Genomic DNA, 23,672 nt, shown 5'->3' with positions numbered 1-23,672 from the left:
TACCATGCAAACTTCCACCGAAAATTGGCTTGAACGAGATCTAGTAAGTAGTTTTTTTTAATAGGTCATAAAATTTAAAATAATTTTTTTTTCATCACACCCATACGTGTGCAGTATGGGACTAAGGCTCAAAGATAGAGTGAGAAATGCTGACCTCCGCAAGAAATCCAAAGTTACCGACGCCTTAACTTTCGCGCTGAAGAGCAAGTGGAAGTGGGCTGGCCACGTCGCTAGGTACGAGGATAACCGATGGACTCGGAGAGCGGTTGATTGGACCGGACCGACAGGAAAAAGATCGAGTGGCCGTCCGTACGCTAGATGGACAGACGAAATAGTGGCAATAGCAGGCCGAGGATGGCTAAAAACAGCAAAAGACAGAACAAAGTGGCATACCTTGGAGGAGGCTTTTACCCGAAGGGGGTCCATCCAAAAATTAAATTAAAATTTATAATTATTTAAATTCTAACAATCTAAATACCAATAATTGAAAAGAAATTAATTATAATTAAATATAATTCATTCCAATTAAGTTAAATTTACCAGTGCATAAATATTCAATAAGTATTAATTTTTATTATTCAAGTTACATCGTATGTTATCGCACTATAGAATTATTATTGCAATTATTAGATATATTTTTTTGCATGGACAAATAAAGCTTTATTATTATATTATACGTGTAGGGTATCTATGGATAGGTCTTCAAAAATGGTATTGAGGTTTCCCATATATTTTTTTTCTAAACTGAATAGTTAGCGCGAGAGACACTTCCAAAGTGGTAAAATGTGTGTGTGTGTGTGTGTGTGTCCCCTGTAACTTAATAACAGAATGATAAAACTAAAAAAAAAAAATGATATACATTACCATGGAAACTTCCACCGAAAATTGGTTTGAACGAGATCTAGTAAGTAGTTTTTTTTTAATACGTCATAAATGGTACGGAACCCTTCATGGGCGAGTCCGACTCGCACTTGGCCGCTTTTTTTTGTGCTTCGAGGCTTGGGAACAAAACTTATTCAGTCACAAAATCGATAGTGTGGAATAGTGGGTTCATTTAGGCCTCAAACTCACGAGCGCTTTTACAACGCGCATTAATAAAGCGTTTGAATGACACAAATGGATACCCGTGTTTTTTTTCACAAGATGGCGGTGGCGCTTTTTTATCGTGTTGTTGGAATTTCGACTTTGAGTCATGGCTGTTAAATCGAATTTAGCGTATGCAACTTGTAATGTCAGGTTTTAACGCAACGCTTTTTAAGCTCTCGTGCGTATATGGCCTTATAGTCTGCAAACACAACTTGTCAGTCAGTAAGAATCTCCTAGTGAGTATTATATTCTTTGGTAAGAATAAAGAAAACTATACTCATCCCTCTTTTGCGTGCTAGTACTAGCGTTACAGTATGATTGCCAGTGCTAGTTGAAATGAGACAATCCTGGGCTAAATTATAGGTGACATGAAACGCAAATGTTAGAACAATGGTAAAAACGACCATTCGGTTTCAACTTGAAGATAAGAGCGTACTCCCATCTTAAAGGCCTGCAACGCACTCAGGTGTTGCGGGTATCTATTGGCGGCGGTAATCGCTTACCATCAGGTGATCCGCCTGCTCGGTTGCCTCCTATATCATAAAAAAACGCATTAGTGCCTTTGTGTAGGTTTCTACTCATAAGTTAAGCCAGGTCACGACCGACAACAACCGGTCTGGCCTAAGTGGGTAGTGACCCTGCCTATGAAGCCGATGGTCCTGGGTTCGATTATTATTATATTCTTTGGTTCGAATCCTGTAGGGCTAAGATGGTCGGCTCTTTATCATTTATCACCATGCCTGTCATGTTCTAACAAGTATGTAAGCGCGAAAGTGATAATAAAAGCGGCCAAGTGCGAGTCGGACTCGCGCATGAAGGGTTCCGTACAATTTAAGACGTATTAAAAAAAAATCTTCTTATTAGATCTTGTTCAACATTTTCCCACTTTGGACACACATTTTACCACTTTGGAAGTGTCTCTCGCGCAAACTATTCAGTTTAGAAAAAAATGATATTAGGAACCTAAATATCATTTTTGAAGACCTATTCATTGATACCCCACACGTATATGTTTAATGAAAAAAATTTTTTTTAAATTTTATGACGTATTAAAAAAAAACTACTTACTAGATCTCGTTCAAACCAATTTTCGGTGGAAGTTTGCATGGTAATGTATATTATATATTTTTTTTAGATTTTTCATTCTGTTATTTTAGAAGTTACAGGGGGGGGGACACACTTTTTTTCACTTTGGAAGGTTATCTCGCGCAAACTATTCAGTTTAGAAAAAAATGATATTAGAAACCTTAATATCATTTTTGAAGACCTATCCATAGATACCCCACACGTATGGGTATGATGAAATAATTTTTTTTTTAATTTCATGACGTATTAAAAAAAAACTACTTACTAGATCTCGTTCAAACCAATTTTCGGTGGAAGTTTACATGGCAATGTATATCATATATTTTTTTTAGATTTTTCATTCTGTTATTTTAGAAGTTACGGGGGGGGGACACACATTTTACCACTTTGGAAGTGTCTCTCGCGCAAACTATTCATTTTAGAAAAAAATGATATTAGAAACCTCAATATCATTTTTGAAGACCTATCCATAGATACCCCACACGTATGGGTTTGATGAAAAAAGATTTTTTGAGTTTCAGTTCTAAGTATGGGGAACCCCCAAAATTTATTGTTTTTTTTCTATTTTTGTGTGAAAATCTTAATGCGGTTCGTAGAATACATCCACTTACTAAGTTTGAACAGTACAGCTCTTATAGTTTCGGAAAAAAGTGGCTGTGACAGAATCGGACAGACAGACGGACATGACGAATCTATAAGGGTTCCGTTTTTTGCCATTTGGCTACGGAACCCTAAAAATGGAACCATGCTGCTACCACTGGTGAGGGCATTTATTCTATGATGAGCACGGATATTTGTTCCCGAGTCATGGGTGTTTTCTATGTATTTACATATTATATTTATCATTGTTTGAGAACCCACAACACAAGCCTTCTTGAACTTACTGTGGGGCGTAGTCAATTTGTGTAAGAATGTTCAATAGTTATTTACGATACGAGTGCAGAAAATAAGAAAATTCGCAACGAGTGGTGATAAATTAAAACACGTGAAGGGAGTGTTTTAAATCGACACGAGTTGCGAATTACCTATTCGCACATGTATCGTACAACGTTTTACAGTACATATGGCTCTTTAAAGTTTCGACATATGCACGGAAAGTGCTAATTTCCCGCATGCGTGCGGGAATATAGCAACATATGTATGTACAGTAAAATTATTTATTTATGTATTAGGTAAACTAAAGGTACAAATTAAATGAAGAAAAATAAAAAGTATATTTCCTTTAACAATATTTTATTTCTATAAGTATTGTTAACAAAACATTATCTACAAATGACTGAAAAAATCATATCACTACATCAATGTACCTAAATATATTAGATTTTATAGGAAATATGGTATTCCATTAAACCAAAAACCTCTGTGTAGAACATTACTAGAGTGAAATATCTGTATGTTGATTCACTTTATATGGGTAAATGCATAATTCGTTTCGAATTGTGACAATGACTGAAATGTTGAAAACTAAATGTTTATATACTTTAAGTCAAATCAAAAGAAAATATTGAAATTTACATAAAGGATTCCTATTTACTCTATTTATAACTAACAACCTAACATTAAAGCATTCGGGGTGACATTTCGACATTATGGATACAACAATATAATATGACTGAATAGTGTTTAGCTTGATTACAAGTATAGTTTATCGCGGCATCGGTGGCATATTTGGCATAGGCCCTGATAAGGCAGTATTGGTTCCCAGTAACACCTGTAAAATAAATAAAACGTATAAGTCATTAAATTTTGACTAATTACTTGATTCCCTAACCCTATGGCAGAGATGGTAAACAGTATTGTAAAACCATCAGTGTCATTGTTTACTTAAAAGCTATTATACTGATAGGTGGAGACAACTAGGGATGGTTCCTATAATTAACCTTTTGAACGCCACACCTATCGTATGTGGCGCGTAATCGTGAACCTTGTTGGTACGCATGAAGGTTGATATTGCGCTGTAGCTGCACGCGTCATATGACGTCTTTGGTGGTCAAAAGGTTAAATTTTTATGGTGTGATCCGGGAATTTCTGGTTCCAGGAGAGATTTAGTACAGAAAACCAGTACTGGGAGCACACCCTAGTGCACACACAACAATAGATTCAACATATCTGGAAAATTCCATACAAAAAGATATCAAATGTTTGTGTGAAGTTTCCAGTTACAGCAGAAGCCATTTAATAATCTACATAATTGCTATTTTACACTGGTCCCGGCAACTTGATTACATACATTTTTACATGGATAATACACTTTGCCGGTTAAGATGTGTTTTTGATGTAGTCCCTTTAAAACCATTTTAAGCAGATTTCCTGTTAATCTAACTCTTATTCTAAGAATATTTAAGTAAGACTTACTTGTTTCTGTTGAGACTTTTGCATCTCCTCTACTTGAGCTCTCTCCACTTCGAAAATGACAGGTGCAAACAGTATTACAGATGAGCTCGCAACAATCCACACCAGTGAGCGGGACAAACCATAGAATGCTTTAGCTCCGGACCTGGCCAAAAAGATTTACAATACATTAACATTTGCTTTTACCAAATGGGAGGATGACTTATAAGAAAGCTATCATTTCTCAACTCCCATTGTTTCTATGGCAAACTTGCTTCTTGCACAGAGAAAAAAAAGTATTGTTCAGAAGTCAAACTTCTTTGATGCAATTAAGATTAAAACGGGTTAATTAACAATTAATAGAACACTGAGCTAACCCAGGTACAGACAGACAGACAGACATGGCAAAACTATACATATATTCCTGGTTAACTATGGCATCCCAAAAGTTATTCATATTATGATTTGGGTAGTTGAAATCAAATAATGTTAAAATCTTATGAATTACTTACAATGTCTTGGTAGTTAAGGTGTATGTTCCATTTCTGACACATTGTGGGAACATTTCAGTCAGTCCCCATAGTCTTTCAGATAAGGTCTCGTCTGGTTCCTAAAACAAAAAGATCTTTTATTTAAATTTCACAATGACTCAATCAATCAATCAACATAACCTATTATGAAAAAATGAAATCAAATATAACCTAAATAATGGAAATGTAACAAAATGATGTATTAAAAGAATGTATTTTAATATAAATAAGTTGAGATAGGCCTAATAAATATATACTCACATCATCATATTCCTTCAATGGCCCTCCTAACTCTGGCGAAGATCCTAACTGCAAAGAGAAAGTAAACGAACATTAAAGAGTATGCACACGCTAATTGCCCGAATAGAAATTACGTTTTTTCGTCACCACATACCACGGGCAGGCTGAAATTATCTTCAGGCTTACGCTCAGGGGTATCATCTTTGCTCGCTGTCAAAGACTCCATACCGCTATCACTCTGCTCCAGTTCATCGGTCAAATCCATAAGCATGTTATGGATTTATCTCAGAATGTAATAATCGATTGAAATGATCCAGTGGAAGCTGTACGCGGACTTAGGACGGGAATTATATATATATATATATATTTTACTATTTTTCCTACACAAAACCCTCGTGTTGCTACTCTACTTTTGGGTTCGCGTCATAGACAAGAAAGATAATCGAATGAATGTATATTGATGAATGAATGAAACCGGCACAGATAAAGGAAATATTTTAACATAGAGCGCATTTTTTTTAAATAAATGGAAAAAAGTTATCTCTTCCCCTTTGCAATTCCTCAAAATACTGGATTTGAAACTTAGTACGGCCGGACTAGAGAAGAATAACCTCTTTTCAATTACGTGACAATTTAACAATTAGATTTTAATTCATCATGTCATAAGATTATAATGCTTCTCAAGTTTTCATCGACTCAACTATAATTCTAAATCAATGCGCGCTCCGCGCTCTTGAATCATGAATTCGTATACTTCAACGAGTGGCCAAAATAAAAGGTTTTAGTCTAGTAGGCCAAGTAGATCTTTTTTATTCAATGTTATAATGTAATAGTTAATTACGATACAAGTGCGGAAAATAGGAAATTCGCAACAAGTGGTGATAAATTAAAATACGACCGAGTTGCGAATTACCTGTTCGTACGTGTATCGTACAAGGTTTCACAGTACATATGGCTCTTTAAAGATTCGACATATGGGCTATAACCGCGAAAATCGAAATTCGTCAATTGTGAGCATTGTTCTCTTGTCACTCTAATTACGCCTTTATGAGAGTAAAAGAGCAAGATCCTCGCAATTTTCGAATTTCTGTTTTCACGGTAGGCCCCATGCACGGAAAGTGCTCATTCCCGCACGCGTGCGAGAAAGTAGCACCATATGTACTGTAAAAGTTATTTGTAACAGTTATAGGAAGCTTGACACTTACCGCCGCTATTTGTTTTGTATTTTGCGCTAAACATATAGTGGGAGAGCTACAGGCACAAGGATGCTCGATAGACATATTTTGAAATTTAATGGGTCATATTTAACACTTTATAAAATAGCAAGATTCGATCAAATTTCACTAATTTACGTCAACGTAGACAGATTCTTATTTCAAATGAGTTTGACAACTTTGACAAAAATATTTAAAATAGGTTTTAGGGGCACCTTACACGAGCTGAATTTATCAGAAAATTGAGTCGTGATCTCTACTGTCACTCAATACATACACACACACACACACACACACACATACACACATTTATTTATTTATTGGGCACCTGTTTTTTTGTATGGAATATGTTTGTTCACAGAATATTTGAATTTATTGTATTCTGTGCTGAATTTGTGTTAATTTTAGCCCATGTGTAAAAGCAAATCTCCTCTCCAAACGTCATCGATAATCGCATGCCATTTGTTGCAACGTCTGTAGAGGCCTTTACTCAATTAAAAATAAAATACTCATTTTTATCTATATTGTCTATGAATGATCGAGTAAAAAAAGGCTCGTGTCTAAAAAGGATCAAAAATTTATATTTCTTGAATTTCAACTTGATTAAAATCCTATACTTTATATGAAATCAGTATACAATCCTCTACATTTCGTTTATGGGGTAAAATTTATAGCGGAACATCATCCGTGTGTTGAAATACAAGTCATCTGAAAGAAAAATCCACCGTGAAGTTCTCCGTGTCATTTGTCATTCATATCATTGGTGTATGATAAAATTTTGAATGTTAAAAACTTTCTCAGCTGTTTGGAGTTTACCTTGAAGACTACGTCAAATACGGTAAGCTTTTTATTTTTTGGGTTGTTCTTGAAGTTAGACGTAGGCAACGGAACATTTATTTTCAGGGTTCGTTTTTTTAGAGGCCTAAAAAGTGAAAAAATTCTATGTTAACGTTAACGTTAACGTTGTTAACGTATTATATCTACACTAATGTATTATATCTAACACTACTGTTAGATATAATACGTTATTTTCAATGTAATATTAATCAAATAATATTAAATATTTTAGTGAAAACTGTCACTAAATGTACTTTTAAAACTAAGGCATAGTTGAAACAGTTTACAATAAACTAACTACTTGACAACCTTTCGTATGCCTTGTCCCATATACGTCCCATACAATTTGGATTGTATGACTAGGTTCATACGGCATCTATGCGGGAAAGCCATCTAGCCGGGTAAACGATTTTGTAAGTTGCCAAACAAATTTTGCTGTCACTATGGTATTCGATAAAATCACGTATACGGTATACGGAAAAAATTAACGCCTTGTGAATACCGCCTAATTTACAATTTCAAGATTATTCATTCAGCAACAAATGTTTGACAGGGACACACAAAGGGTTAATACAACTTCCATTCCACTGAAAGACAAGGTTTAACTCAATTTATTGATAGAATGGCGCTCAGAGGTTACAATACCATTAAGACTGAATATTTAAGAGACAATCTAGTCCTAAACTAAGTTTTTTTTTGTATTGGTTCTAACTCGTAAGTGTTCTAAGACTAACTCTTGTATAAATTAATATATCCAAAAATCTGCAAATATTCATGCTTGTCTCACAAGTAAATATGTCATCATCACATTTCAAACACAGCCTTTTATGCACTGCATAAAGCATCACTATTTTCTGGGTTAAAGTGACCATAACAGTAATTTTTTACCTTAGCAGTGGCAGGGTAAGGAGGGCAGGTTATTTTCTTTTTCATTGAGTTTTATAGGATAAGGTGCTTGTTCCAAATTAGGGCAAGCTGGTGGGAATAAGTTCTATAGATGTTGACTAATGCAGGCCGCTCAGGATATAACAGTCCTGGCATTAGCACATTACATTTAGGTGCAAGGTAGAGTGACTGCTTAGTCAAATCAGTTTCTTTTTTTTGAATTGCCAAAATGATGAGTCACTATGAAATCTCTAAGAAATACAGAACAATGATGTCGCAGTCAAGTTACCTACAGATTTAGTGAATAGAATTTGGGTCTAAAAATAACTGCTGTCTAAGTTTTTCGAATATTTTTCTGGTGCTTCAGTTTGTGCATGGTGTGAAATGAATTTCTTTTAAATACAGGAAATATCCCTATTATTACTGTTGCGGCCTTTTGAGTTTTGGCTTTTTACCATGGTATGTACGACTTTAACTCCTGACCTTACATACAAATTTTTGTACATATTTCACTATTTTGAGATTTTACAGAGTAATCAAGACTTTCCAAATTAAAAAAAAAAACACATGAAAAACTGATATAGACAATCAGTATAGAACCGTCTGACTTTCATCTTATTGAGATAATAAATATGATGCAAAATAAAACAACTGCTTCTGGGTCTGAGCAGGTTCTGTAACAAATAATAAATGACATTTCAACCAATCGCAGATGTAATTCATATAATTTTGTGTAAATTATCGAGCATAAATACTTGGTAGCCAACTGAAGTGTAGTTAAGGTGCCGTAGGATCAGAGAGTGAAGTTTTTGTGCTGCTTCTTTTTCCTTAAAGTGGCAAATGATAGTGACAAATAACTCAAATAAGTTACTGGTATATTACATATAACACAAACTAGTAATAGCAAAAAAAACATGGTTTATGTAGACGATCAGTTATATGATTTAAAATACATCTCAACTAGCTCTACAATTTGTTAAAGCTAAAAATATGAGTAACCAAAATAACTCATCCCGTTGCCACCGTGAGTTTTAATTATAATCATCTGCAATGCCAAACATACTGGCTAGATTTCTTTGGAACAAACACAATTATTATATTATTACCCACTGGTTGTGTCTGCTGCTCCACTGATGTTAGATTTGATCTGTGATGTTGGCCCTCGTCTCCTCCTGGAGTAGATTTTCATAAATAAAAACTTCCCAGGACTTAAGCGGGCTACATGGCCAATTGTCTCTTCATGATTGATCAGTAGTTTATTTGTGAAAAGGTATAGATGTATTTTTAATACTACAAGGGTGACTGTTCAAAATGGTTCACTCCTTAAAATAAGTTTTTTCCTCTTGTTAAACTTATTCGCAATAATATATTTCAAAATGAAGCGCGCAAAAATGTTACACAATCTTATGTGCAAATCTATGACAATTATCATCCATACACTCTTTGTTGCATAAGATATTATAATAGCAAGACACTTGTTCTCTGTTACAAAACTTATAATCTGTTATAATCATAAAATTCAAATCTCATGATTAAGCGGAAAAACGTGGTCATATGCTGTATATGTATAACTTCTATAAGTATTAGTTATTGTGAAAGAGCTTAACTGGATCATACACACACAGAAAACAAAAGATTTATCTTATGTTCCCGGTAGTTAATAATGGTGCCTTACTTTCTGGATTTTTTGGTTGAGACTTATATTAAATGCCTAAAACCGACACCGACATAGAGTTGGGCATACTAAAACTGAGGCTATTTGTTTCATCAAAGTTATTAACTTTTGGGTACCTAAGACACTTCACTACCATGTACCACTGGTAGACGCAGTCTCATCTTATTTCCAATTGTACTTTTGAAGCAAAAAATTTGAACTGCACTGTGCGGTTTAAGAGGAATTCCCTGCCGCGGACGCTCTGGCTGTGGAAGGAGCTTCCTGCCGAGGTTTTCTCGAGGGACTTACAGTATGAGCTTATTTAAAATATTAGTCAACACACCTGGAGTTGCAGGCGTTCATAGGCTTCGGTGACCGCTTACCATCAGGCGGGTATCTTGTTTGCCGTCGAGATCTAGATCTGTTTATGTCCGACTGCAATTTGTTGATAGTCTGGAACTGTTTTGTTGTAGGATCTGAACATCACGTTTTATACCACGCACGGAAAATTAAAATTCAAACAGCTGAGTTTCAGAGCCCACAAATCCCAGATGGTGTATGTTTATTTACGATCACAATTCTGCGTAGATTTATAAATATACACTTTGTAGAACTAATTTACTCGCGCTATTGTTTTTCTTAAATAGATTTCGTTTCTTCATTGGCGATTGTGCAGGTTCAGTCTCCAAATCGAATGATTATAAAATGTAAATAGCTAAATATAGTTTCTGAGAAAATGAATTGTGACATACGCATATGAAATTATTTCTGTAATGTTTTTCCTGAAAACTAACATGTTTTCTTGCTTTTTATTATTTAGAACTTTTGACAATAAAGTTTTAAACTTCTTATGAAACATTTATAAGCAAAAAGGGACTAAATAATTAAACATTATATTATCAGTGTCATTTTTAAATAGGTACAAAGACTACAAAGGATCATAATATAAAAATGTATTTTTACAGCGCTAATTTAATTATAAAAACTTAAATTGGCTTTCGTAAGTGGCTACTTGGAAGCGGTAATACTGTTAATTCCCTGACGTGGATTTCTATTACCTAATTTTTTCCCTTGAAATTAAATGACATATTCCTTTAACCGTAAAGCCGTTTTCCCTTTGTTTTAAATAAATAGAACTTTCCTTCTATAACCAAGCATGGTTATGGATAGGTATATATATTGATTATTTTTAGAACGTCACGATGTTGGATGTACCTATAATAGTACATTATGATACAAGTGTGCTAAGTTGGTCATTACACACGAGGCGATATTGTGCGCGCGAGCTGTAAGCGAGCGCGCAATAAGAAAGCCGATGTGTGTAATGACCATAGCACACGCGTTTCATACGACGTTTTTCAACACACTTGCGAGGAAAAAACAGAACTTATAAATTCGATTTTTTTTTGTCAAAACAGTAAAAGTACAATTTTCAAAATGTTGGCTTATTTACAGTTTTAACATCGAATAATTGCACCAAAGCGTGCTGGGCTTGTAGGCACTTATTCGCCAGTTCATTGAAGTAAGCTTCCAACACGTTTTCCAAGAAAAACTGGGCGTTTTTTCTGATTTTCCATTGAATAAAAGATTCATATGCCAATTATTTTTCACCCGATTTTGATGATAAAAGGCTATCGTTCTCGGCTCTTTCCTCTATTAGTATTACTGGCAGCGTCAATTTTATGGGTTCTTCTTTTACAATGCTAGAAAATGACGTTTTCGTCAATATATAAACTAAAAACATGCAAAACTAGGTATTCCAATTTTATGACAAATACGGAAAATGGCTGGCGCATTATTTTTTTTAAAGCACGATTCCAATGCGCGCGCAAGGCAAAGGCGCGCACGAATTCGACAAACAGCCAATTAAAAAAATATAAAAAAGCTAATATTTACGTATTTCTTTTCGACGGATGGAGATCAAAACGATAAATTGTTATGTTTATTCATTAATGTAATTTACGTGATAATTTAATCTATAAATTATGTTTGGTGTGATAAAACCTCTTTGAAGTAACATTTGAAACCTAATAGTTGGTTAGAAAAAAAAATGTATTACTCGACCAAATTAAGAAGGCTCCTTTTCCATGCATATTATTTGCAATCAGTTACCTTCTTAACTCAGTCGGATAATATAATGAAAAAGCCCAAGTGTTATAATATACTGAAAAAGCACGCGTGTTTAATATCTAGGATTATGAGCCAAAAATGGGTGGAATAAAAACGTCGTTTTGAGCAAGTGTGTTGAAAAGAAAGTTATAATATTTCATATCAATACATTAACTACACAGGTTAGGTAGCTGGGTAGCGTCGATACCTACACTCTTTATTTTACTTTCGCTTACTAAACGGTAAACAAAATCTAACCTGTCATTTCTACTACAGATTAGCGGTGCAGTGGAATGGAAAAGATATCCAAGAAAACCTTTTCTTTTTGCTATTTTTAACCACCTTTCAATACCGGCCCGGAGTACCGCGACACGTAGTATCGCCATATTATTATTAAATGGACAGATAGTGGTACATTAAACAAGTGCAGTCGTGTTTGGCGCCATATGACTTTGAAGGGCTGCATTTTTAAAATAGTTGAGATAAAACATCGGTATGGGGGGTGATTTGTCGATAAAATTCATCGTAATATACGTGGTTAACGGCTCCACTGTACGTGCACAAACACATTGTATATCCAACTTGTCTAAAAACAAAGCTGTTGCATAGGCCGATAACACACAATAATATTTTGAATTTTTGATAACACGTAAATAACCTACATAACAATTATGTTATTGTTTTTAAAGAATCTTTATGTACGCACAGTACTTGCACTTTGATCATGATCTTCGTAAATAAATAGATATTCAGTAATCTGCTGACTCTTGAACGGAGAAATTAATAAACAAAATCTCTTTTAAGTACCAAGGCAATACAAAAGGCTAACCTAACAACTCGACAAGGTAGGTAAAGTAGGTAAAAGATATACGCCAGCCCGTTTCAAAAATATCATAACTTGATTAACTTGTATTTAGCTTTAAAAATAAATTACATGTTTAGTAAGATGGTCCCCATTTTGCAACGCATAAGAAAATTTCCTTTCCTGGTGGAAGGCATAAATAACTCATAAAGTGGGGGGGGGGGGGTGTTATACGTACTTAGACTGTATATGTAGTCCATTTTTTAGCATTAGAAAGAAGGTAAGCGAAATCGCTTTGAAAAACACTTTTGTAAAATAACAATTATAAGTCATATTCAATAATTCTTTTACTGTCAAACTGTCATAAGTAATAGTTACTGGTTTTAAAAAAGCGTTTTTCAATAAAAAGACATGTCAAGATTGTTTACCTTTTAGGGTTCCGTATCAAAACGGTACAAAAGGAACCCTTATGGTCCGACTCTGTCCGTCCGTCCGTCTGTCACATTGCTAAATAACTAGAAGTACTTAAGCTATCGATTTGAAATTTGGAATAGTAATGAATAACGCTAACCCAAACATATTGGATGTGTAATTTTGTTTACACTAAAGGCACCATCTTTCAAATAAAATAAAAATTATTGAAATCGGTTCACATGATAAAGAATTATCCCTGAAAAACCAACATACATACAAATCGCACAAATTAGTTAACCAATTCGCCCATAGATGGCGCTGTACACAATTATACTAATAGTATACTTCTGCTCAAGTCTTTCATGAGAAAATTGAAAGTTTGTACGGAACCCTCGGTGCGCGAGGTAAACGAACTCGCACTTGACCGGTTTTTTCTAATGCTAAAAAAAACGAACTATATAGACTCGCAGAAATATTGGCACATAGACATTATACAACGCACCTTGATATTAGCATTGGTTTCTTACATATACATATTTAAATACTATATTCGCTTTAATTACATGTATCCTTCGCTATTAATCACACTAGTATTTGTTTATTAACTATTAGAATCTATACTATCTATATATTGAAAACAGAAAGGTTGCTTAAGAGCTCTTTCCCACATACATTCAGTTTTTTGCGGAGACGGTTTTTATGCAGGGTCCCGTTTTATTAGTATACTGGCTAATATAGTAACGTTCACACGATCATGTCTGCACGCGTACTACAGAAAACTAGATCCTGCAAAAGCCGTACCTGCAATAACTGGGTTGTAAGTGGAAAAGAGCTCTTACAGGTATTGAACTGTTTCAGTATAGCTTGTCTGTCAGGCGTACAATATTTGTTTAGGCGTATTTACAAGGTGTTAGGTTAAACTAAGTCCTATTTATTTTATTTGTTAAAGTGACCACACTATTTATCTCTAGCAGATAGCTGCCTGCTCCTAATAGCAGACTGCTCCTGCCTATTAGCAAGACCATGAGTACCAAGGTTTCATCACTCGTTCCCTACGCATAAGTAAAACTTGCGAAGTAGGTCTCCAGTTCAAACGCAAGGTTGCATCCTAACATAAGCACCTATGCACCGCTCACTATTGCAAAAGTATGGACGAGATGCAGTGTGGGCTTACGTAAATTGCACTATTGCACTCTCAGCCAAGAACTCAAAAGTACTAGTAGATTAATAATGCCTTATCGATACTTGTAAATTACATCAGAACTAACTCTGCAACGCCTCTGACAGAACAAAGCGTGCAAGATTATATACGTTTATTTAAATAGAAATTGGCATTTGTGATGATATTTCCACACTTTGTTATTGTAAAGTCCGTGCAGAGATTTTAGTCCGACTCTATCAATAAAAAGACAAGTAAAATATAATTGCAACATTTTCTTCCATGATGACATGCCATTTCCTATATTAGTATTACAGATAGTAAAAACGTAATTGATCCTTGTTAGCTTTTTCCTCGTATTGCATTGAATTCATACGATCTAGGTCTCTTTAAAGCAAGAGTGAGTGAGTTAGATAGTGAACTTTTGAGCTTCATTGTAAATTAATGATTGACCCTAGCGAGAATAAGGTCAATTGGCTACTGTTACGTGTGTAATAAAGAATAATCCTTTAAGAATGTTCATTCAAACCTTACGTCAGCTCAGTACTTATGAACTCTATCGCATAAAAAGCACTTGTAAGAATGCCTAGGCATGTCATTAAATTATCTACGTGCCTTACGCAACTTCCGCGTGCTGAATAACGTTTGTCGGCTTTGTTTACGCTCCTTTGTCACTGACAGAAAGGTTAAGGGTTTCTTTGTGACCATGTCAACTAACCCTGTCGTTGCAGCGTTTATTCTATTCATTCGATAGTATTAACGTTTGAGATGCTGGCCTTGCTACGAAAAGTCTATTACTTTAATTGTGTGTTTTAATGCCACTAAATCGAGGAATTATAAGTATGAAATAATCACAGTACATAGGTATTATAATTTCCACCCGACAACATCATAATTATTCTGTTGGTTCAACCGAAGTCTAGGAAATAAAGAAGACTGACAACCCCCACCCCCAAAACAAAGCCGCGAGCTATACGTATACTCGTACAGCGTTAAATTTTAGTTATTTACGTATAGAAACAGTCACCGTACTCCTATTTAATATATGGAGGGTGTCCTTAATATTTAATGTTCTCTGGTCAAACGTAGTTCATAAGAGTAGTCGGCACTTAAAAATTTTGGTTGTCGGGGATAAAAAGTGACAGCATGCAATTTAATAACAGCAATGCAGTTTGACGCGCTTACTCGTAAATCTCTACAACCAAGCGAATTTCTAGAGCAACTTAATTCACACAGATCGATATAACTGTCATCTCCCTCATAGGGCCTTAAATAACCCGCTTTACTGGGACAAATCCGGCTTGGCATATCGCTGCAGTGGCAGGGTTAATGTTTGAATAAGATTTCATTGCTTCCTGCTTGTCAATTGAAGGTCTACGATTCGAAGTGCAGTAATATTCTCATTGAGACGTGTCCCCTCCTTCCATTAGTGGTGCAAGAGGTTGCTTAACATACCTTTCAATTGTTCAATATCGAACTGGTTTTGTTTGACGGCGCGAGGAATTACACAAAAGTGTGAGTGATAAGGGGGTTTTATTATTTTCACAAGCATTGTTGTCATTGTGACTTCTATGTTAAATATTTAGGAAAAACAACGGCGGCAGCCTTCTAGCAGTCGCTTTAAGTGTAGCCACAATATTCGTACTCTCGAATCCTGGATAGTGCCTACTCGTTTTAGGATACTGGTGGACAAAGGTCCCCCTCAAAGGAGGTTTACGACGACCGTCCTAGCGTCGTCCTCATCCGCTTATCCGCTTACCTTTACAACAAAATAAATGTAAAAATTAATATATACGAACAGAGAATACATAATTGTAAAAAATCCGTAGTGGAATGGTTGAAAATACTTAGTTATGAAGACACTGAACTTCTACTTAATCTTGCCCTTAACTAATTTGTAAATCTATGCTAAATAAAACAAACTGTGTAATTCTGTATAATATTCTTTATTTAAGCAAGTACATAACATAAAATGAAATTGTAACATTAGTTAAACATTTACATGCACACACGCAGACACATACGCGCGCGCAAACACACACACACACACACACACACACACACACACACACACACACACACACACACACACACACACACACACACACACACACACAGACGCACCCAACTACAGGTTCCTATTTAGCCGTAAGGCTATTATTATTACTACAACTGCTCTGTCGTCGTAATGAGTACTTCTAGTTTTTAAGTTATACATTATTAATCAGATAGTTACAATTGTTACAAACAACCATTGTTTATTATGGAGGAGCGGGACTTCCTGACACAGGTATTTCTTACCTACTAGGAAGACCCAACCTTGATGGTCACATGTGTACCCAACAGTTATGAAATAAAATCATTTTCATTTTCATTTCATTTTCATCCATGAATCTCCGCGGTCTTTATCGTCGGGTCGGTCCGCCTTCCTAAGGGCTTTCTGTCGGTGTCTCATACCATCTACTACCGCTTTTACCATAATTGTAGATGTTTCTGGGGCAACTTCTAATTTATAACTGAACTGAACAATAAACCTCCGTGAAGAACTCGCGTTTGCCCTTCCACCTAATTTGAGAACCCAAAATAGAAACTAGGACGAGTGCCACCTAGGAAAAGTCGTGCTTAAGTAGTTCAAATTTACTTCCCGAATGCTCTTCATTGATTTACAGTTAATGTTCGCCTTGTATTTTGCATAAACTTTCCATTAGACATGTTTACTACTTTTCAATAGATTTTATGACTACGGAACGTGAACGTGTCCCATTGTCGTTTTATCATTCAATGAGAACTTCCTCTTGCATTAGTTGGGTAACAGGTTTGTGGTTTATGTACAGTCACAGTCAATGAATACCTATTTAGAAAGTTCTAGGAGAGTCTTTTAGGCTGAAAAATGCACACTGAAGAGTCCAGTCTTTTGTCCTACAATTTTCGATTCGGTGTGCAATTTTGTCAGTTCATGCTAAGAATCTTTAGTCGCATTGAGAGAACGTCTTATCTTTTCTCCACCAGAAAATGAACAAGGCTTTCATCTTGGAACCATTTGCAGAGCTCTTACGAGTATGTTCGCGATTCTGTCAGCGGCTTAAAAATCCGAGGCGCCGTAAAACCTCAACATACCTACTGTAGTGTCACTTGAACTTGACTTCTCATCATGTCTGTACCTACACTATATTATCAGTCACCGTGGACGTGATCGCTCCACCAGTGCTTAGCTGTTGAGACTCGATCTGCTTTATCTTATCCACTTTTTACCGGTGTTTATAGTTCATGCGTGTCATCCACGATGATGCGCAGATTTGACAAATTTAACCTTTAATAATATGATATTACGAGTCAAGGCACGCATCTTCGTGAATGACACGATCTATATTGCCCTGACAAATCTGAGGTCAACGACTATCAAAATTAATGAACCATATTATTTTATTATTGAAGATAAGACTGACAATGCAGTTTAAAAAAATAGTTTAAACTCTCTTTTTGTTTATTATCCTCGAAAAGTCAGTAAGATCTTGTCTTGACTGTGTGTTAGTCCATACTCAAGTCAATCCTGGTTTCACTTGCTTAGACTGCTTACACTGTTTCCCCTGAAGCGATGTGCTTCACAAGTGCTGTGAACGTCGGTGGAGGTTACAGCAGTCTGTAAAATAAATTTTACGACTAAAGTATTTAGGCACTGGATGCGATTTGCACGTCGATCCGATGTGCGAACGGGATGTCGCTATTATACGCGTGTTGTCTCGCTCAAACAGCGGCGCAACGTGCGAATCGGATCCAGTGTGATAGCGCCTTAATATCGCAAATTGATCGTTTGTCGGCAAAAAGTCATATAGGCGCCTTTCTAATAATTCTTTCAGAGATTGCAATCATAATGTGCGTGCCAAAAAGATCGCAAACAGTTTGCTTTGGCTAATATTTTCGAGATAAAGCAGCAATCTTGTTAATGGATGTCAAAGAAAATTATTTTTAAGCTCAACTGTATCATATATCGTAGTGCCAACTTTGTTTTGTTTATTTTTATCCTCCTATATTTAAGTAAGGATCGAAGACAGCATTAAATTTATATATTTATAAACAATATATCATCGACTGCCATGCTACATTACAGTCAAAGACTTGACAAGTGTAAGGTAAATGCAATTTCCTTCAAATCTCGTAAGGCGCAGCGCCAAGAAATGCATTCCTGCGACTAGTGTACGACTGAGATGAGATATTATATAGTGAATCATTTCTCTTTGATATTGCCGAGTTGAGAAATCTGGGTCAGCCAATTCACCGGAGATTCCAGTATTTTCTTGAGTAGTCCGAAGAATAGTAAGTTGGATGGAATTCCATTTCAAATTCGTTGAAGGTTTAGTCGTTATTTACAATCGAAATGAGTCAACTTGTTGTCCCTTCTTTCGAAACACTTTCCTATGTATTTTCGCCTACTCGTCCATATTTTGGCGAGTAATCAAGAAATGTATCCATGAATCTTCAAGATGGAATTCGGATGCATAGATTTATGCAAGATATAATTACTGAGCAATTAAGGGGTTATCGTGTGCAATTAAATGGCACGCCATGACCTGATCTCGCGCTTTCCTCTCACCAATCATGCTGACATGACCTGCGCGTCTTTGCTAAGTTATTAATTTTTTTAATTTTTGAAGCAGGGATCGGAACCGGTTTTTTGCAAAAACATCGAAATAACCATATATTTCGGTTTATTTTATACTCAAAATGTAGGACTCAGTTGTGTTTTTAGATAACGACTTCGTATTATTAGATTGCCCGATTAGGAACGAAATTATTAACAAAGAACGAAAAAATACCGTTTTCGTTCCCATACATAAAAATACCGGTTTCCGATCCCTGGTTTGAAGGTTGTTAATAAGGTTAATTTAATTCATTGCTTGCTAAAGACAGGTACATAAGCGTATGAGGCAATGTAAAATTTAAACGCCTATTAGACTTAGATCATGCCAGATCATTTTTAAAACGGATTTTTTTGACATTTCTATCCGAAATTTTAGAATCCCGGGCTTAGTGTCATCCACGGATAGGTATAGTTCTTACGGTAATGGTCTTGGTATGTATTAGGTTTCAGTCAAATTTGTCTCTTTTGTTCCCGAAAGTTAAGAACCGAAGGAGGAGGAGGAGTGGCTTATGTTTATGCCTGTATATATCACAACCAAAAATTTGGCTCCCGGGCCCTTAACATAAAGAACGGAAGAAAAAAAAATGTTTTTCTGCTGGTTGTTTGGTCTTCGTTTATACTGGTGAACGCTCACTTGTGTTCGGCATGCGTGCGGTGCGACTGATTTACACTGGCAAGTATTTGATATTCCAATTCCAGATCCATCATCTCTGAATTATTCATACGCTATCGACCAGTTTAGTTGGCGTCCGATCTGATTGAACGATCTCAAAATATCGAATGAGTTTATTTATCAACCAATTCCCGGATGAAATTGGCGTCCTATTGGGCTATTATCGTCCTGTTGCTTCTGTAAATACGGTATACGTAGACAGGCAAATAACATTGATGACAGATAATATCTAAAATAAGGTTTGGCCTTGGATTCCGATGATTATCTCGTGAAGTTTATAGCCAGTTTTGTTTTGGTATGGTATTTCAAGAAGCAGTAAAATTATGAAGCTTATTTTAATGTGTTCGGAAATTCTAAATTAGATTTTTTAATTATTCCCACACGTATTCATTCATTACAATGATGAAAGTAATGTCAGTATGATTCTTGTTACTGTTATATTGTTTTAGACGAATTTGGTATTAAAATAAGTTTGTTCCTTGGAGAAAGACACATTTAGAATGAGGTGAAGGGATGAAATAGCCTGGGAATTTGTGCGAGGCATTTGTAAAAGAAAATACGTACTTAGCGTTTATTATTATTGTTACATATATATTACAATCATCTTCAAATATTACCAGTCCGAAAACATTCTACTTATATATTAAGGTCCTAAGTCTCCTATGTTATGTAGGCCTTTTTTAGGGTCCGTAGTCAACTAGGAACCCTTATTGTTTCGCCATGTCCGTCTCTGTCTGTCTGTCTGTCTGTCCGAGGCTTTGCTCCGTGGTCGTTAGTGCTAGAAAGCTGAAATTTGGCATGGATATATAAATCAATAAAGCCGACAAAGTCGTACAATATAATATAAAATTTTTTTTTTTTAGGGTACCTCCCCTACACGTAAATTGGGGGTGAATTTTTTTTTTGCTTCAACCCTACAGTGTGGGGTATCGTTGGAAAGGTCTTTCAAAACTAATAGGGGTCTTCAACAAACATTTTTTGATAAAGTGAATATATTCGGAGATAATCGCTCCGAAAGAAAAAAAGTGTCCCCCCCCCTCTAACTTTTGAACCATAGGTCCAAAAAATATGAAAAAAATCGTGGAAGTAGAGTTTAAGAAATACATTAAATGAAAACTATAGCGGACATGATCAGTTTAGCTGTTTTTGAGTTATCGCAAAAAGTTTCCCCTTCATAGTTAAAAGACTTACATACTTTAATTAGGTACTGATTATGCAAATTTGCCTATTTGTTTAACTCGGGTGAAAGGTACCATTTCATCCCTTGGTTAACAATTTACTATACTTTAAGCTCCAGTTTAGCTTATTGTGACGGAAGAGTTACTACGGAACCCTACACTGAGCGTGGCCCGACATGCTCTTGGCCGGTTTTTTTTTAAATTTAACTTGAACTTTTATTACCTAAATAAGACAAGGTTCCATATTCAACAACAAAATTAAACTTTCTGGGACCTATGAGGCTAAGTATATTTTAATATTTATACCTAATCTTTTTCGTCGCGTTGTAATCAAACAATGGAAAAAATTGAATGTATGTGATTGTCACATGTTTTTGAATGAATTCTTATCTAAATTCGTTAATCATTTTAATCGTCGCGCGTCGTTATCATAACGGATTTTGTTTATCACATCGATCAATCGGTTTTTAAGTAGGGCATTGTTGTTTCTAAATTAAGTATTAACGCCAATAACAGTGAGTTTTTCATTAAATATTTATACATTAATTTAAAATAACTCGCAACGAGGTTTCACAAATTTACATCATTACATGTTCATTATTGAGACCTTTTTAAGGGTACACTGAAAAATCAATAAACTAATTAAATACGCAGGTCGTCTCCATTAGGTTTAATGAACCTTACACATAAGCAACACTCACGCGAGTGTAGATTATTTTATTACACTCATTAAATACACGTACAATTTAACACTAATATGTCTTCTGCAGATGTAAATATTTCTCTATACTTTCTGCTCACGTGTCTGTAATCATCCTGACCGCTAGTTGGGTCGATTGGGTCGCAATTGTTATAGATTCTTGTGGTTTCAACTAGTAAACATTGGCTCTCGAAGTTTTATTACACAAATCGATCGACTAGTAATAGCTACTATTAGTGTTAACCAGAAACTTTATATTACTATACACATTTTAACATATCGCTATGATAAAAAAAAAACACCTTTTTGTATTGATATAGGTAGTACCATAGTAAAAAATACACATGTACTTTCAATTTGTCTTGACCCCACAGTATGAAATGACAGTTCAGTAATTTAAATTAAAGCCTCAACAGATAAAATGAAACCAGTATAATATGAATTGATTTACGTTATGACTTATAACCTTATAGTTCTAAAAACACTACCTATTGATTGTCATAATAGTGTTCCCACAATGGCTCGAATCACATTGTTATTCACGCGGCCGGCGACAGGCTGGCTGCCATTGCGATCAATGTCGTTCCAATCGTCTACCTTAAACAAAAACATAATCAAATTAATCGCAAATCGCTGCCACGCAATGATTTGAAGATAATGAGTTTTTTTCCACTTGGATTCTGAATCACGGGATCCGAGTTGTCGAAACCTTGGCTGGCTTGGAAGATGATCTCAGAATCAGTCTTAAGACTTAAGGTTTCCTCATAAACTTGGAAAAAAGTGGCTTATGCATTTATTACTCCGGACTGTAAGTAGTATAGGTGAGTGAATCGATTAAGTGAGCATTAGTGAATAAGTTAGCTAGGCATGAGCAGTTATAACTGTAAGGCCATAATGCCCACAATATTTTTCTCTTTGAAAATGATAATCTTAATATGTATTTCAATTTAGTCATATTAAAATGCACTTTGCACTCGTTCTACCTACTAAGATAAGATAAGATAAGAAGAATTGATTAGCACAAAAAGAACATAAATCATAATACCCAAATTATACATCATCTTCCTCGCGTTGTCCCGGCATTTTTGCCACGGCTTTTGGGAGCCTGGGGTCCACTTGGCAACTAATCCCAAGAATTGGCATAGGCACTTGTTTTACGAAAGCGACTGCCATCTGACCTTCCAGCCCAGAGGGTAAACTAAGCCTTATTGAGATTAGTCCGGTTTCCTCACGACGTTTTATATGTAAATATCAAATGAAATTTCGTTTATAAGTTCCGAAAAAGTCATTGGTACGAGCCGGGATTTGAACTTGAACCCGCGACTTCCGGATTGCAAGTCGCACGCTCTTACCGCTAGGCCACCAGAGTTCTCACGCTAGGGAGGATTATGATTTCTAATTCCTGTTAGTTTATTTGATTGTTTCCCAATCATTGCACAGTTACCTATGTATAACGATAATCAAATTATAGGTATGTATTATCAATATTATCATACATATACTCTTACCGTATAATGACTATATTGACTATTAGGTATATCAATAACATTACTGAGATCACTATCGCTTGAGCGTGGGCGAAGCTTTGGGCTTGAATTTATTTTAATAAAGGTTTTGTCTGATGTTCCACTTGCGTGTCACTGTAGGCGTGACGTCACCGACGCTTTTTCATTAACAATGCATTGTTTCATGAAATAATAAATAGAGTTAATTGGTGTAGGCATCGGGACTAGAGTTGAGACCACGCATACAACTACATATACTACTAAAACGTCCCACTTTGTCGCTTGCCATAAGTACGAGATTTGATTGAATATTTACACGAATAACCTGACAAGCGCCAAAGTGGGACGTTTTGCCGGCCGTGGATTATTATTATTACTACGTGTAATGACCGTGGAATTTTGAAATAAGTGTTATTTCATCGTATCGATAGCAAGTTCAACCGTGAACTGCAAATTAACCAATAAATTTCATCAAAAGCTTAAATTTCAAGCACTTAAATCACTTTCATTCGTTTGTTCATTCGCAAACCTTTTTTTGATCTTAGTTTGTTTAATCATTAACCTGCCGACATCTAGGTATACGAATACTAAGTATTACGAAGTTAAAATTAACTATGCACAGTTTCATGT

The 23,672-nt window shown here is 35.5% G+C and overlaps 2 protein-coding genes across 4 annotated transcripts in view; one reads left to right on the top strand and one right to left on the bottom strand.

The window, feature by feature from the left end:
- Positions 1–3,388: 3,388 nt before the first annotated feature.
- Positions 3,389–6,625, bottom strand: LOC133524357 (mitochondrial import receptor subunit TOM22 homolog). 2 transcript variants are annotated; one of them, XM_061860335.1, is made up of 5 exons: positions 6,479–6,625; positions 5,295–5,342; positions 5,016–5,113; positions 4,528–4,669; positions 3,389–3,883 (listed from the first exon to the last, which is right to left on the bottom strand). In XM_061860335.1, exons 1-5 carry the CDS (start codon positions 6,551–6,553, stop codon positions 3,818–3,820), a joined length of 429 nt encoding a protein of 142 aa, XP_061716319.1. In that variant the 5' UTR covers positions 6,554–6,625; the 3' UTR covers positions 3,389–3,817. The 2 variants fall into 2 exon arrangements, with proteins under 2 accessions (XP_061716319.1, XP_061716318.1); XM_061860334.1 differs by lacking the exon at positions 6,479–6,625 and adding an exon at positions 5,428–5,702.
- A 406-nt stretch (positions 6,626–7,031) lies between these two features.
- Positions 7,032–23,672, top strand: part of LOC133524356 (inositol hexakisphosphate kinase 1) — a 69,328-nt gene continuing 52,687 nt past the window's right edge. For both annotated transcript variants that reach the window (XM_061860332.1, XM_061860331.1), the window contains exon 1: positions 7,032–7,325. The gene's annotated coding sequence lies outside the window, so the exon portion shown is untranslated. The remainder of the gene's footprint in view (positions 7,326–23,672) is intronic.

Source organism: Cydia pomonella, chromosome 13 (assembly GCF_033807575.1).
Source record: "Cydia pomonella isolate Wapato2018A chromosome 13, ilCydPomo1, whole genome shotgun sequence".
Classification (NCBI taxonomy): domain Eukaryota; kingdom Metazoa; phylum Arthropoda; class Insecta; order Lepidoptera; family Tortricidae; genus Cydia; species Cydia pomonella.
The sequence above is the reverse complement of the archived record's forward strand: the minus strand, read 5'-3'. Positions and strand labels throughout refer to the sequence as shown.